General features: G+C 45.8%; 1 protein-coding gene across 4 annotated transcripts in view; it reads left to right on the top strand.

Moving 5' to 3' along the window:
- Nucleotides 1-6,566, top strand: part of KLHL18 (kelch like family member 18) — a 54,526-nt gene extending 47,960 nt beyond the window's left edge. For all 4 annotated transcript variants that reach the window (XM_007168835.2, XM_007168839.2, XM_057554662.1 and 1 more), the window contains exons 8-10: nt 764-868; nt 2,462-2,573; nt 3,314-6,566. In XM_007168835.2, coding sequence (XP_007168897.1) covers nt 764-868; nt 2,462-2,573; nt 3,314-3,700 — 604 coding nt within the window. In that variant the 3' untranslated portion in view covers nt 3,701-6,566. The remainder of the gene's footprint in view (nt 1-763; nt 869-2,461; nt 2,574-3,313) is intronic.
- The last annotated feature ends 8,440 nt before the right edge of the window (nt 6,567-15,006 follow it).

Raw genomic sequence — 15,006 nt, 5'->3', positions numbered from 1 at the left:
GCACCTGATGTGTGTAGTAAGTACGAAACAAACAGAAGCTGTTGCCTCACCCACTGAGACAGATTAGGGGACATGCAGGGCCATGTATGTAATGAAAAGATGTCTGTCAAACTTTATAGTGAATTGAGTGGGGAAATCAAGGTAACACAGCAAATGTATGTTGAGGGCTTTTTACGTACGAAGCACAACACTAAGTACTGTCAGGGTCGCACTGATAGAGACCCCAGTCTTCCAGGAGGTTCCCACTTGTTAAGAGGTGGCAGGTCGATTCCTGGTACCCCGTGGGCAGGAGTCTGGCTTGCTCAGTTCTCTAAACCTGGTGCGTGGGATGGTGTGCCTCATGAGGGCCTGATGAAAACGTGCTGAACGAATGGACGACTGACAGGAGCTGTGATAAAGGAGCTGCTCTGGGATTGTGGGGCTGGGAGGGAGTAATTCTTGTTGGGGGATCCAGGATGGCTTTTGGAGGAGGAGAGAGAGGAATTTGACCTGGGCCTTAAAGGTAAATCAGACCCTGAGCACGGCAGGGTGGAAGATGAGCATATCAGGGACTGAGGAGGAGGGAGAGGAAGTAACCCCAGGCAGGGGGGCGGGAGGCAAGAGGAACCACAGGGCAGCTCCTTTTCCCTCAATGTTACACTTTGCTTAGTCACATTCCTGGGATTTAGGTCTGTTGTAGAAAGAGGCAGTTGGGGGCTAGGTTTACTTCTCAGTGAGCGTGAGAAGAAGTCTGAGGCCCATCGGGATGACACCTGTGTTTCAGTGCCATGGGGACGGTCGTGCTGGACGGGCAGATCTACGTCTGTGGTGGCTATGATGGCAGCTCTTCTCTCAACTCTGTGGAGGCCTACTCACCTGAGACGGACAAGTAAGGACTCCAGCTCCCCTGGGGCAACTGGGGCTTGCTAAACAGAGTGTGAAAAGTCAGAACTGCAGTCTTTTAATCATGCTTCTCAAGGATAGGGAATATCTCACCAATTTAGCCCCTGTAGTACCTTGCATATAATAGGTATTTAATAACCTTTGGTTAAATGAATGAATGATTAAATAAATTCTAAAAACAGTCTGCTTAGATACTTGGAAACATTTATTAATGCTCTGTACCTCTTAACTAAATCAGCGCATTTTAATAGAAATGCAGGTGAAAGGGGATGAGACATGAACAGCACTTTCCAAAGTGGTTAAGATAGGATTTGGAAAACAAAAGTTACGTTTCAAATACTCAGAGAAGCTTGGGAAACATTGCTGTCTATACCACCAGAGGCCTCATCTTCCCATAATACATATGACTATTTTAAAGACTGAAAAATTCTGCGGCAGAGAAACCTCTTTAACTTCATTTTATCTAACACCTGTCACCATCTGGTGGGCTTATTTTGTGGAACACTCTTTGGAAAACACTGGCAAGGTTAGCCCGAGTTCTTCATTTCAGTATTTGAATCTGCTTATACTATACCAATATAAGCACATTAGTAGAATGGATTCATGACAGTGCTTTTAAGCCAATATTCCATTCACTTAACCAACTTACTATGTATCGGGCAGCGAGCAGGGTCTCAGATCCTTAAGTAACACCTAGTCTGTTGGGGCCACAGCACAAGGTGATCGTCCTCCCTTGGGTGCCTATGTCTAGAGCTCTTGAGCACAGAGTGGGGAGGGCTCTCATCTTCCCCACAGCTCGGCGGAGAGTCAGGTTGCAGAGATGTCTTCTAAGGGGAGACCCATTGTGGATAGTGGGAGACGTGCATCCCAGGTGGGGGGACAGCAGGAAGAGAGGCTTGGAGATAAGAAAGAGCTGTGTGTGGTTGAGGAGCAGGTGTGGGTGGCGCATGGCAGGAGGCGAAGCTGGAAAGTGGATGAGGACCAAGTGGTAAAGAACCACATTAAGGAACTTGGAGCCTTAGAGGAAACAGGAGTCCTCACTAGAGGACGTGCTGTGCAGGATCGGAATGGGGATGGTCGGAAAGCCAGGCCACCTGTAAGGGGACTGTTGCAGTGGTCCAGTGAGAGGCCAGAGCTAGGGCAGCAGTAGTGGGATGGGGACAAGCAGTGACTAGGAAGCAAACCAGGGGGGTCGTGGTGACCACAGAATGTTGAGGATGATGGAGAAGAGGTCATAAAAATGCTGAGATTATAAGTATAGCAACTAGGTAGCTAGTGGTCCCATTATCGAGACCAGGGAGTGTGATGGAGGAGCAGATCTGTCAGAGAGGTCTTGCTTGGGCAATGCTCATTTTGAGTGCCGGCAGAGATGACCAGCTATGGGCTCGAAGCTTAAAGTGAGAGGCGGCAGCCAGAGTGAGCCCTTAGCAGAGGTGGTGTGGGAGGCGATAAGAAGTGGGGAGATTGTCCAGGGTGAGACGGAACACAGCACAGTTCCCCTGAATCCTTCCAAGCTGTCTTGGGAGGACAGGAACACCAAATCTCATGGCTCCCCTTCTACTTTGCCTCTTTCCTGAAGGTGGACTGTGGTGACCCCGATGAGCTCCAATCGCAGTGCTGCAGGGGTTACAGTCTTTGAGGGCAGGATATACGTGTCGGGCGGCCATGACGGTTTGCAGATCTTCAATAGTGTGAGTCTGGACTCCTCCTGGGCTAAGGGCACCTACTCTTGTTATCTTTGAGAGTTATTTTGAAAGGATATTCTTTGGAAAAAGCCTCAGCCTTGCCATTGCTAGGTAAGGTGTCATCTAGAGGCCTCAGGCCATCTGCCACATGCTCTGAAATGCTTCCAAGAATGGGAACCAGTGTGCACAAAGGAGAGACGTAGAGTGTGGCCATACCGCCCACACCCCAACCCTGTTCAATACCCCAGCGGATGCTGTGTGAGACCTGGTGAAATTCCTGCCCAAAGTAAGCCCAGTCATATACAGAGGGTGAATTTTCAAATAGTTGCATTCTTCTGGATAATTTGTTTGAAATTGCATTTATTCTTTTAAAAAAATCTCAAGAGCCACTTACTGGTCACTCCAAAGTCAGTCAGTGCTGTGAGGGAACACACTGTGCACAGATCTCAGGAGACCCTGCTCTCATCCCGGCTCTGTCACTACATAGCAGGGCATCCTGGGCAACTCCTTGATTTGTTTCCTCAGGTGTAAACAGAACTGGTCAGGTTAGGCCATCTCTCTCTCACCTGTCCCTATAAGCCCACGAGCAGGTGCGCAACTGAGGAAACTGGGCATCAGGGGCAGAGCACACACTGGCAGAGCTCCTCGTCCCCAGGCCTCCCCCTGGGGCCGGATGCCAGGTGGGCCGCCGGTGACCAAGCTTTGGCTTTGACTGTCCCGAACCTGCACCTCTCTCCCTGCTGCAGGTGGAGCACTACAACCACCACACAGCCACCTGGCACCCGGCGGCCGGCATGCTCAACAAGCGCTGCCGGCACGGAGCTGCCTCCCTGGGAAGCAAGATGTTTGTGTGCGGGGGCTACGACGGCTCGGGCTTCCTCAGCATCGCCGAGGTGTACAGCTCTGTGGCGGACCAGTGGTGCCTGATAGTCCCCATGCACACACGCCGGAGCCGGGTCTCCCTGGTGGCCAGCTGCGGGCGGCTCTACGCCGTGGGGGGCTACGATGGACAGTCGAACCTGAGCTCGGTGGAGATGTACGACCCAGACACGGACCGCTGGACGTTTATGGCCCCCATGGCATGTCACGAGGGAGGGGTCGGTGTGGGCTGCATCCCTCTCCTCACCATCTAAGGCGAAGGGTGGGATGTGGTGGGGTAGGGATCTGGTACAAACACAGGCACTTCCTTCCAGGGAGAGTCCCCCTCGGAAGAGGTGGTGGACCAGAAGACAGGGTGAAACGTGAGCTTGCCAGAGGTACAGTTTTTCCAGGTGCTTAAGTCCTCCCTCCCTGTGCAGCCCTTGTGACCTTCAGGCCTAGGTCATCAAGATGCACAGCGTGGGACAGAAGCCCCTCTGGGTCCCGCAGCTGGTGACACAGGACTGCTTTGCTGGTCCACATGTCCACAGGCTCCATCCAAGCCCAGCTCCCACCTGCCACAGCTCTGTGGGTCACCCATCTGCAGAGTGTCTTCCATCTGACACTCCTTGCCTACTGCTCGCCAGCCGTGTTGTGGCCAGTTTGCGATGGGGTGGCTTCAGTGGCCAAGCGTGTTGGAAACTGTGGGGTGTGGGTGGGAGAGGAGGGACACAGGCCGGGTTGTCCTCACTGCGAGGCTGCAGCCACGGCAGTGCTGGTTGCACACAGGCACCTCCTCCTTCCATCCGAGTGCACCGAGAATTCTGTCTGCATTGCTGAGTAAGCAGGAGGAACAGAAGCTTTTCCTGTGTCTAATTTTGGGATTTCAATGAGGTCTTTTTCATCTTGTTCAGGAGAAACAGAGGGAGAGGATAAAAGATACTTGAAAGAAACTGAAGGAAAGTTAAAGAAACACTTGAAAGAAACTGAAAAGAAAAATAATTTTTTAAAGTGAACATTTTTTTGCAAGAAGAAAACATAAAAGACACTAGAGGCAAATATGTGTTTAAATGGAAAACCACCCAACGTGAGAAGGGTGGCATCCGCTCCCACATTCGGATCCCAGGGTCCTAAGGCCTCGCATGGCACTCGGGGTTCCCTCTGAGCCCCTGCGTGTCCAGAATCAGTGCGCACTCGACCAGTCCTGTAGCAAGGTGCTCGTGGGGTTTGTCTTCACACCCACTATCAGAGGACTTTTTTAATCGTAGGCTTAGCGAGTTGGCTAAGTTATTGCCACTCTTCTAGGTGGGAGCTCCCAGCTTGTCGCTGGAGGCTCCAGATGCCCCTGTGGTTATCTCCCACTGCCACCATGGCACTCATGCAGATTCCCACCCCACTTTCATTCCTTCCTTATTTGACCAGCAGGAAACAGCAGGTCTGGCCAGATTCTCATTTGCCCATCTATCATTCTTGGATAGTTTTCTTCATCGTGATGCTTCTGAGGTACATTGACCATTTGTATCTCTAGAACCTAACCAGAGACTTGGTCCTTCCACCAGCCACGGCTGGCTTGGTCCAGTAACCTTATCTACCCTGCCAGTCCGCTGCTCCTCCATCCACTCGCCAATTCCAGGGGTCTGGTCTCCCCTCCAGCCCTTGGCAGACTGACCAGCAAGGTGGACCTTTATATTCTAGCAAAGCTGGCTTTATGACATAAAGAACTAAAAGCCGAAAGAATCTCTTGCTGCTGCAAAGAACAGATTTTATATTTCTTCCTATGATCTTAGCTAATGACCTCTTGAAGAGACTCCATGCTCCTCCTTCCTCCTCCCTGGATGGGACCTTGATGCTGCACAGTGGGACCCCAACAGGAGGACTCTTCTCTTACCAGTGCACTGGGCAGTGGAGCTGTCCTTCAACTGCTGCTGCCAAAATTTGGTTTTCTAAAATTCTTCCAGTCGAGATTAAAAGAGGATACATTTCCAATGCAAGATTGGGTCTCAGGGTCCCAATCTCTACTTCGTTTGTCTCCTGCCCATCGCTGCCTGCCTGGGTGTCCTGGAAGCCTGTTCAGAAAGGCACAATGTGACACCTGAGACGTCTCTCCTACCCTGGGACTGTGAGGTTTACCAGTGTGTGCAATCGCCATGTTTCCAGAGGGAAGTACCTTTGTTACCTGCCACTTAGGAGCTGGGCCTCTGCTAAAAGCACTTGAAAATGATGTTTTTATTTTAAAAGACTCAACAATCTGATATAGTTTAGCCTGGGCTCGTGGTAGAGCTCTGGCATTTCTCGCTCCCTGTCGGTTTGCCTGTTAGAGGTAGACTTGGAAGGAGGGTGGGGGTCTGTGTTTCCTGTTAGAGAGGAGTTATCAGTGCTTGTCTTCTTATTATAAGCCCATTTCTTTTGTGAATTTGCAACAGCACTGACAAACCTGGGTTGTGAATGTGTTAAGAATCAGCCAGTGGGCCTCACCAGGTCCTTAGGATGCTGACCCAGATTTTGCGGTTGGGGTTGAGAGATCATTTTCCCATGATCTGCTGCTCTTGTGATAGCCTTCCTACATCTACTCCCACCTCCTGGTGTAGAAGTTACACTGCTCCACCTGGGGTCAGTGTTTCCAAGTAAGGTGAAGCCAGTGCCTTGATCTGGGCTCTGAGCACAAGTGAGCAAACACTAACATTTTCACACTCCACAGTTGGTTCCTCAGTCTGATGGTGATGAATGTTTACAGGTGGCTGGTCTGACCCTTTGGTGTTGGAGCCTTTCCAGTAAAACCATGAAAAGAAGAGATGCCACCCATAGATATTGTGAAAAGGGTATAGGGCAGATACTATGGACAGTGAACCTTGGGGTCCAGCCCAGCTCTGAGCAGAGGACTGTGGCATTCGCTGTCCTAGGGTATTTCCCCTTAGATAACACAAGGAGCCTTCTCTTCTGGGTTTCATCTGAGAACAAAGCCAGGATGGGAGCTGAAGTCCAGCCTTTTGACTTGGCCACAGAGATGTGAGTAGGTAGGAAATCTGATTCCCCTTCCCCCCAATTTATTGTTTCCCAGAAAAATCTTAATTCCTTTTATTTATAGAACGCATGTCTTTTGTGTTAAGAAACCAAAGAGAAATAAAGAGTACACTCCTAATATCTTCTTGCCCTTTCCTGGTTTTATTTTTTTTAATTAGAGATAAATCATTTTTATCGTAATTCAGTGAAAAAATATTGGACAAAGTGAAAATATTTCTGTGAAAATAAGGAAAAAGCCCAGCAGCATGGCAAGAGTAGTCTTTGGAGAGACGTGTATATTTTATAAGAATGGGTTCTGATGAAAAATACATGCAAAAGACTTCATGAGCATGTTGCATATTTGCTCCTGTCCGGATCACCACTTCTCTTGGATTTCCCCTTTTCTTCACTCACTGCCGTAAAACTCCTAGAGTTCCTAAGTGGAATGTGACTGCCTGTGACCTGGAGCCAAAACCCCCAGCTCCTTTCTTATACCTCCAAGCCAGAGGTGCTTAGCTTTGGTGCACATAAAAGTCACTGGAAATTTTTTAAACCACAGATTGACTTGTAGAACCCTCCCCAGAGACCAATTCGCTAGGGCTGGGGTGCAGCTCAGGCCCTTGTGCAGGCAAGTTTCCACCATGGTTGGTATGCTCATCCCGGTGTGAGAACCGGACTCCAGTGTTTAGTTTCCTCTTTCCCAGATAGAGCCGCATTCCAGATCTGCCTTCCTGAGATTGCACCCTGGTTACTGTGGTGGTGGATTTTAGGAAACTCTTCATTTACACTTTTCCAAAAGTCAGCTTATGGTCAGTCTCATCCAGTGGGTAATGGTTGTACTCTTGGATGACAACTTTTTTTTTTTTTTTTTTTTTGTGGCTGTGTTGGGTCTTCGTCGCTGCACGTGGCCTTTCTCTAGTTGCCGTGGGCAGGGGCTACTCTTCGTTGCAGTGCGCGGGCTTCTTATTGCGGTGGCTTCTCTTGTTGCGGACCGTGGGCTGTAGGCACGTGGGCTCTAGAGCGCAGGCTCAGTAGTTGTGGCTCACGGGCTTAGTTGCTCTGCGGCATGTGGGATCTTCCCAGACCAGGGATCGAACCCATGTCCCCTGCATTGGCAGGCAGATTCTTATCCCCTGCGCCACCAGGGAAGCCCTGGATGATAACTTTTTAAAAAAGTTTTTGGAAGGGTATGTCACTCCCACATACACCCCCCCAGCACGTTTCACATATAAACACTGTTGATTCTCACCTGGTCCTCTCAGTAACCTCCGTGCAATAGGTGACATAGCTCATTTTAACATAAATTGTCTTAGAAGGGCTGAGTAACTAACCTGATTCATCAACTAACTGGTAGTATCATCAAGAATTGAGACCAGATCTCCACATTCACAGTCCAGTTCACCTGAGGAAAGCCGTGTCTTCGTCCTCTGGAGCAGCTGATCCATCCAGCCTCCATGCCCCGAGTGTGGAGGTCTGCTGCCCAGGACTGTGATGGCCTTCGAGAAGCAGACTGAGCAGCGAGAGAAAGAGGAGAACCCTGTCTGGATTATGGAAACAGGTACCTTTGTGTTGAAACAGAGGAAACCAGATTATCTGCGGGCTCTACTGTGGGAGAAAGGTCAGATGCCTCTAAAGTATTAACAGCCCTTTCCATGTAACCTACACCCCTTTGCTCAGAACCAAAGAGCCCATGGGTAGAGAGTGGACCAGTGAACTTTAGCTAGACTCATCTGCTTGACTTTCCATTTCTTTGTTGTTGTTGTTCTTTGAACTCCTCTGCTTTCCCAACTAGCAGCAGAGCCCACTCCTCTTCACCCCAAAGATCAACAGTACTGGTTTTTACTGCTGCTCACAATAACGTAACATTACCCAATGGAAAAATGGCAAGGGAATCTCACAGTTCTTACAGAAATTATCCCAGGCTTACTGTTTCCTATTTCATCTCTAGTGATACACAGATGTTTTCCTCTAACGGAGCTCAGTTCCCTATTTAATTCTCTTTTTCTAGTTTTGCAGTTCAGGATAAAAACCCAAACTACCTAGCATGGCATAGAAGGCTGCTGTGGTCTGGCATCTCTGGTCAGCCTGGTACTTCTCCTCCATGCTTGTCCCTGACTGTATCCCAGCAGGGCAGTGGCCTGTTTGCTTGTCTCACCCACTAGATGGTGAGCTCCTTAAGAGTCTCCACTATTGTGTACCGACACCAGACACATGGAAGAGACACAACCATTATGTTTCTTGACGAACTTGAGGTCAGGTATATCCAGATTCAAAGTTCACCTAATCATGCTTCCTAGTTTCCCTTTGTTTTGCATCACTGTTGTTTTTTTTTTTTTACAATTTTATTGAGGTATAATTTACATACCTTAACATTCACTCATTGTAAGTGCAGTTCAGTAGTTTGTAGTAAATGTGCAGAGTTGTGCAACCATTACCACTACCCCATTTTATACTACTTTCATGAATCCATAAAGTTTCCTCGTGCCCATACACAGTCCGCATTTCTCACCCCCGTCCTTGGGCAACCACTATTTTGCTTTCTGTCTCTATAGATTTCCCTGTTCTAAATGTTTCATATAAATGGAATCATGCAATATGTGGTCTTCTGTGTCTGGCTTCTTTCCTTAGAATAATGTTTTTGAAATTCATTCATGTCATAGAATATATCAGTAGTTTGTTCTTTTTATTTGACTGTTCCTGAATAGTATTCCACTGTATGGATATACCACATTTTGTTTATCCATTTTTTTCACCAGTTGATGAATATTTAGATTGTTTCCAGTTGAGGGCTTTTATGAATAGTACTGCTATTATGCACAAGTTTTTGTGTGACATATATTTTCATTCCTTGAATATATTCCTTGGAGTGGAATTGCTGGGTCATACGTACGGTAAGTTTATGTTTAACCTTTTAAGAAATTGACAATTTGCATTTCTCTAACAACTAATGGTTTTTGAGCATCTTTTCATGTTCTTGTTAGCCATTTGTATATCTGTAGTAAAATATCTACTGAAAACTTGCCCATTTTTAAATTGGGTCATATGTCTTATTGAGTTAATTCTTCACATATTCTGGATACAAATTCTTTATCAGATAAATGATTTGCAAATATTTTCTCCCAGTCTGTGGCTTGTCTTTTTCTTTTCCTAATAGTGTCTTAATAATGTTGTAGAAGTTTTTAATTTTGATTAAGTTTAGTTTTATCAGTTATTTCTTTTATGGATTGTGCTTTTTGGTGTCATATCTTAAGAGCTTTTGCCCAACCCAAGGTCATGAAGAAATTCTAGAAGTTTTATAATTTTAGCTCTTGTGTAGGTGTATAATCCATTTGAGTTAATTTTAAAATTCATCTTTTTTTGTGCGTGGATATCCATTTGTCCCAGCACATTTGTTGTAAAGACTATCTCTTCCTCCATTGAATTGCTTTGATACCTTTGTTGAAATCAGTTAACCATAAATATAAGTGTTTACTTCTAGACTCTCAGTTCTGTTTCATTGATCTCTATGCCTGTCCATGAGCCAGTACCACACTGATTGTATGGTACTGAGTTTTCCAGCTTTAAAGTAAGTCTTAAAATTAGATAATGTAAGTTCTCCAACTTTGTTCTTTTTAAAAATTCTGTTGAATATTTTAGGTACTTTGCATTCCCATATAGCTTTTATAGGTCAGCTTGTCAATTTCTACAAAAAGTTTTCTGGGTTTTTAATAGATATTGTGTTGAATTTATAGTTCAATTTGGGGAGAATTACCATACTGACAATACAAAGTCTTCCAATCCATGAACATGGAATGTCATTTGTTTAGATCTTCCTCTGTTTCTCTTAGCAATATTCTGCCATTTTTGTTGTATGAGTGTTGCACTTCCTTCTGTTCAATTGATCCTAAGTATCTTTGTTTTTATGCTGTTGTGGATGGAAGTGCTTGCTTAATTTTAATTTGGGGGGTTTTTTGGTGCTAGGATATAGAAATACCGTTGCTTTTTTGTATATTGGTCTTATATCCTGTGACCTTGCTAAACTTATCTATTAGTTTTTCTTTTTTTTTTTTTTTTGGCTGCACCATGTGGCTTGAGGGCTGTTCCCCAACCAGGGATTGAACCCGGGCCATAGCACTGAAAGTGCCGAAACCTAACCACTAGACTCCCAGGGAACTCCCTATTAGATTTTATCTTTTAAAAACAAAAGTTGTATATGTGTATTCCTTGGGATTTTCTACACACATGATATGTCATCTGTGAATAAAGACAGTTTAACTTTTTTCTTTCTAACCTAGAAGCCTTTAACTTTTTCCTGCTTTGTTGCACTGGCTAGAATCTCCATTACAGGGAGTTCCCTGGTGACCCTAGTGGTTAGGACCTGCCGTAGCCCAGGTTCAGTCCCTGGTTGGGGAACTGAGATCCTGAAAGCTGCACGGCCCGGCCAAAAAAAAAAAAAGAACCTCCAGTACAATGTTGTGTAGAAGTTGCACAAGTGGACATTCTTGCCTTGTTCTCAGTCTGAGGGAGGAAAACATTTAGTCCTTCACCATTAAATATGTTAAGCTGTGGATTTTTCTTAAAATTAATTAATTAATTTATTTTTGGATGTGTTGGGTCTTCATTTCTGTGCGAGGGCTTTCTCTAGTTGCGGCCAGCGGGGGCCACTCTTCATCACGGTGTGCGGGCCTCTCACTGTCACGGCCTCTCTTGTTGTGGAGCACAGGCTCCAGACGCGCAGGCTCAGTAGTTGTGGCTCACGGGCCTAGTTGCTCCGCGGCATGTGGGATCTTCCCAGACCAGGGTTCGAACCCGTGTCCCCTGCATTGGCAGGCAGATTCTCAACCACTGCGCCACCAGGGAAGCCCAAGCTGTGGATTTTTTATCAATGACTTTTTTCAAGTTAAAGAAGTTTTTGTCATGAATGGGTGTTAGGTTTTATCAAATGCTTTTCCTGCACCTATTGAGATCATCATGTGGTTTTTGTCCTTTAAGCTGTTAATATGTATATAACATTAATTGATTTTCAAAATGTTGACCCAACATTGAATCCCTGGGATAAATCTCACTTAGTAATGGTGTGTAATCCTTTTTATGTTGCTGGATGGTTTGCTGATTTTTTAAAAGTAGTTTTTGCATCTGTGTTCACTAGAGCTATTTTCTGTAGTTCTCTTTTCTTGTGATGTCTTTGGCCTTTGATACTGGCCTTATAGAATGAGTGAAGTGTTTCCTACTTATTTCTCTAAGAGTTTGTGAAGAATTAGTATTATTTTTTAAAATATTTGATACAATTCACCAGTGAAGCCATCTGGGCCTGTTATTTGAAGGATGATTTTAAATTTCTAATTCAATTTTTTCACTTGCCTGGGGGCCTCCTGAGGGTGGGCACCCACTTCTCTTAGAAGGTTGGATTCTTGTGGTTAGGGATATTCTTACCCCATTAACAGAGATTGATATTACCAGAGTGGGCCTGGTCTGTGCCCTTACAAGCCCCTCACTTTCCCTCTCTCCCTTGTCTGGAGATGCTCACCTCTTCTTGTCTCAGAGATCATCTCTTCTCTCCACTCTGGTACTGCCCACTTCCACCTCTTTCTAACTTCCAAATATAAAAAGGCCTCAGAGCTCAGAGTGAGCTCTCCCTAGCTGATACTGCCCTTTCGCATATGTGAGGAAGGCATCTGGAGTCTTATCTCTGGGCCAGCACAGATTCACATATGCACTTGGTTATGTCCCAGTATGACCATGTCCAAAGTGGAACCTCAAACCTGGTCAGCCCTTAGTTTTCCCCATCCTCATAGTGTATCTCTCATCTTCTCAGTGGCTTAGTCAGGAACCTAGTGCTGGGTTTTAGAGGGGGGAAGGGGTGAAGGTTACTCATCATCATCATCTCCATCAGCTAAGCCATGACCTAGTTCTGTTGACTCTATTTCCAATCCAATTCTATCCTCTGCTTCCATCCTAGTCCACACCATCAGCATATCCCTTAGAACCTGGATCACTACAGTGGCCTCCTAAGTGGTGTCCCTGCTTCCACCCTTGTGCCCCCGCTTCCACCCTTGTGCACTCTGCAGTCTGTAGGCAACAGAGCAGCCAGAGTGAAATTGTAAAGTTGTAAACCAAAATTGTGTCACTCTTCTGTTCATACCCCTCCAGTGGCTCTCCAGGGCTTCAGGGCCTGTTCTCTTCTTGGGATGGTTTGGGGGGAAGTTCAGACACAGTTGCCTTAGCAGATAAGATGTGTGGCCCCCTCCATCCCAAACAGAGCTCTCCTTGGTTCTTTTTTTAAAAATTTATTTGTTTTTGACTGCATTGGGTCTTTGTTGCCGTGCGCGGGCTTTCTCTAGTTGCGGCAAGCGGGGGCTTCTCTTGTTGTGGAGCACGGGCTCTAGGCGCGCGGACTTCAGTAGTTGTGGCTCGCAGGCACTAGAGTGCAGGCTCAGTAGTTGTGGTGCATGGACTTAGTTGCTCCGTGGCACGTGGGATCCTCCCGGACCAGGGCTCGAACCCGTGTCCCCTGCACTGGCAAGCAGATTCTCAACCACTGTGCCACCAGGGAAGTCCCTCTTTGGTTCTTTATAGAGCATTGCATATCAAGTCTTGTCAGATCCTCCCAACAGCCTGGTTGAAGAGATAGCAGGGACATCCCCATTTTACAGATGTGCAAATAAAGGCTGAGTGGGCAGGAGACCTACTCAAGGCCACTCAGTAAGTGGTAGAGAAAATAGATAAAACAGATAACAAATTGTGATACATCCATACTTGGCAATAAAAGGAATGACTGATGTTTTGATACCACATGAATTAATCTCAAAATAATGATGCTTAGTGAAAGAGCCAGACAAAAAAGGAGTATATGCTGTATGTGCTGTCTTGGTCTGTTCAGGCTGCTGTAACAAAACACCAAAGACTAGGTGGCTTATAAACAACAGAAATTTATTTCTCGCAGTTCTGGAAGATGGGAAGTCCAAGATCAAGGGACTAGCAGATTCAGTGTCTAGTGAGGTCCCGCCTCCTGGTTCACAAACAGCTGTCTTTTTGCTGTGTGTCCTCACATGATGGGCGTGACAAGGGAGCTCTCCGTAGTCTCTTTTATAAGGACACTGATCCCATTTGTGAGGGCTGTGCCCTCATGACCTAATCACCTCCCAAACGCCCTCCCCTCCTTACTTTAGAGGTTAGGATTTCAACATGTGAATTTTGAGGGAACAAAAACCTCCAGTCTATAGAAGATTCCATTTATATAAAACTCTGGAAAATGCAAACTAATCTGTAGCAACAGAAAGTAGATCACTGGTTGCCTGAGGACAGCAGGATTGGTGAGGAGGGTATTGGGGAGGAGTCAGGGGATATAAAGGAGTGTGAGGAAACTTTGGGGGATGGTGGATATGTGCACTGTCTGTGGTGATGGTTTCACAGATGTATACTATGTCAGACTTACCAAAATGTATACTTTGAATATGTGCAAGTTATTGTATGTCAATTATAGCTCAATAAAGCTGTTTAAAAAAAAAACAAAAAGAAAAACAGTCGGACACTGATTTTCCACTGTGGCTTCTGAATCCCCAAGGTCTGCTGTCTGCTCTGGGGCTCCAGATCCTGGGGTGCAGTTCAGGCCGAGATGGTAAGACGACCTGTGGACTCCAAGGGCATTGTGGTCTCCATCACGTGGGGACAACCCCAGCTTAGCAGCTCCTTTGCTATAGTCAGGTGTGTCCTCCATGTGGGTTAACTTCAGAATCCTGCTTTTGTCTTTTGACACAAACACTTTCCTCGATGTTACATGGGCTTCAAGATTATCACGGTTTTGAAATGTTTAATTCCTTTATGCATATGCTCACCTCATACATACCCCTCCTATTTCATATAAATTCAGAAGTGTGCCTCATAGTCATCCTTGCTAAAGTGCAGCTCCCACTTTTTTCTTTTCCTTTTTTGCCGACTCCACCCTTCATTCTCCTACCTCCTGTATCAGTAGCTCCCCCACTTTAACCCACGTTAATACCCTGGGGTATTTTCTTCTCTGTTTTCGCTACACCAATATAAAGCATCTATATGTATCTGCAGGTCCATATTTGGGAGTTTCTGTTTTACAGAAGATGGATTCCATTGTACATAATTGTTGGAGCCTTCTTTTCCCCACACCTTCTGCTGAAGCTCTAATCCATTTTTAAAGGCTGTGTCATGTCCCAGGGTGTATATGTCCCATCATTTATTCAGTCATTTCTCAGCTGGTTGTTTCTTTGTTTCCATATGTTGGCCATTGGGTTTTCTTGAAAGATGTTATTGTTTTATTTTTTTACACGTGAGTCTTTAATCTAACTAGAATTTTTAGCAGATACTGTATTTTTTCCTCCAGATGGTGAACCAGTTAGGCCTGCCTCATTTATTAAAAAATCCACCCTTTCCCCACTGAATTGAACTGCCAGTTTAGAACTTACTGCCTATGTTTTCTTCTAGGAGTTTTATGGTTCAAGTCTTCCATTTAAGTATTTAATCCATTTTGAGTTTATTTTTGTATATGGTATGCAAAGTTGTCTAGTTCAGTTGTTTTGCAGGTAGCTGTCCAGTTTTCCCAACACCGTTTATTGAAGAAGCTGTCTTTTCC

The sequence above is a fragment of the Balaenoptera acutorostrata genome, chromosome 10 (genome assembly GCF_949987535.1).
Source record: "Balaenoptera acutorostrata chromosome 10, mBalAcu1.1, whole genome shotgun sequence".
Lineage (NCBI taxonomy): Eukaryota > Metazoa > Chordata > Mammalia > Artiodactyla > Balaenopteridae > Balaenoptera > Balaenoptera acutorostrata.
This window is presented reverse-complemented; position numbering and strand designations above follow the sequence as displayed.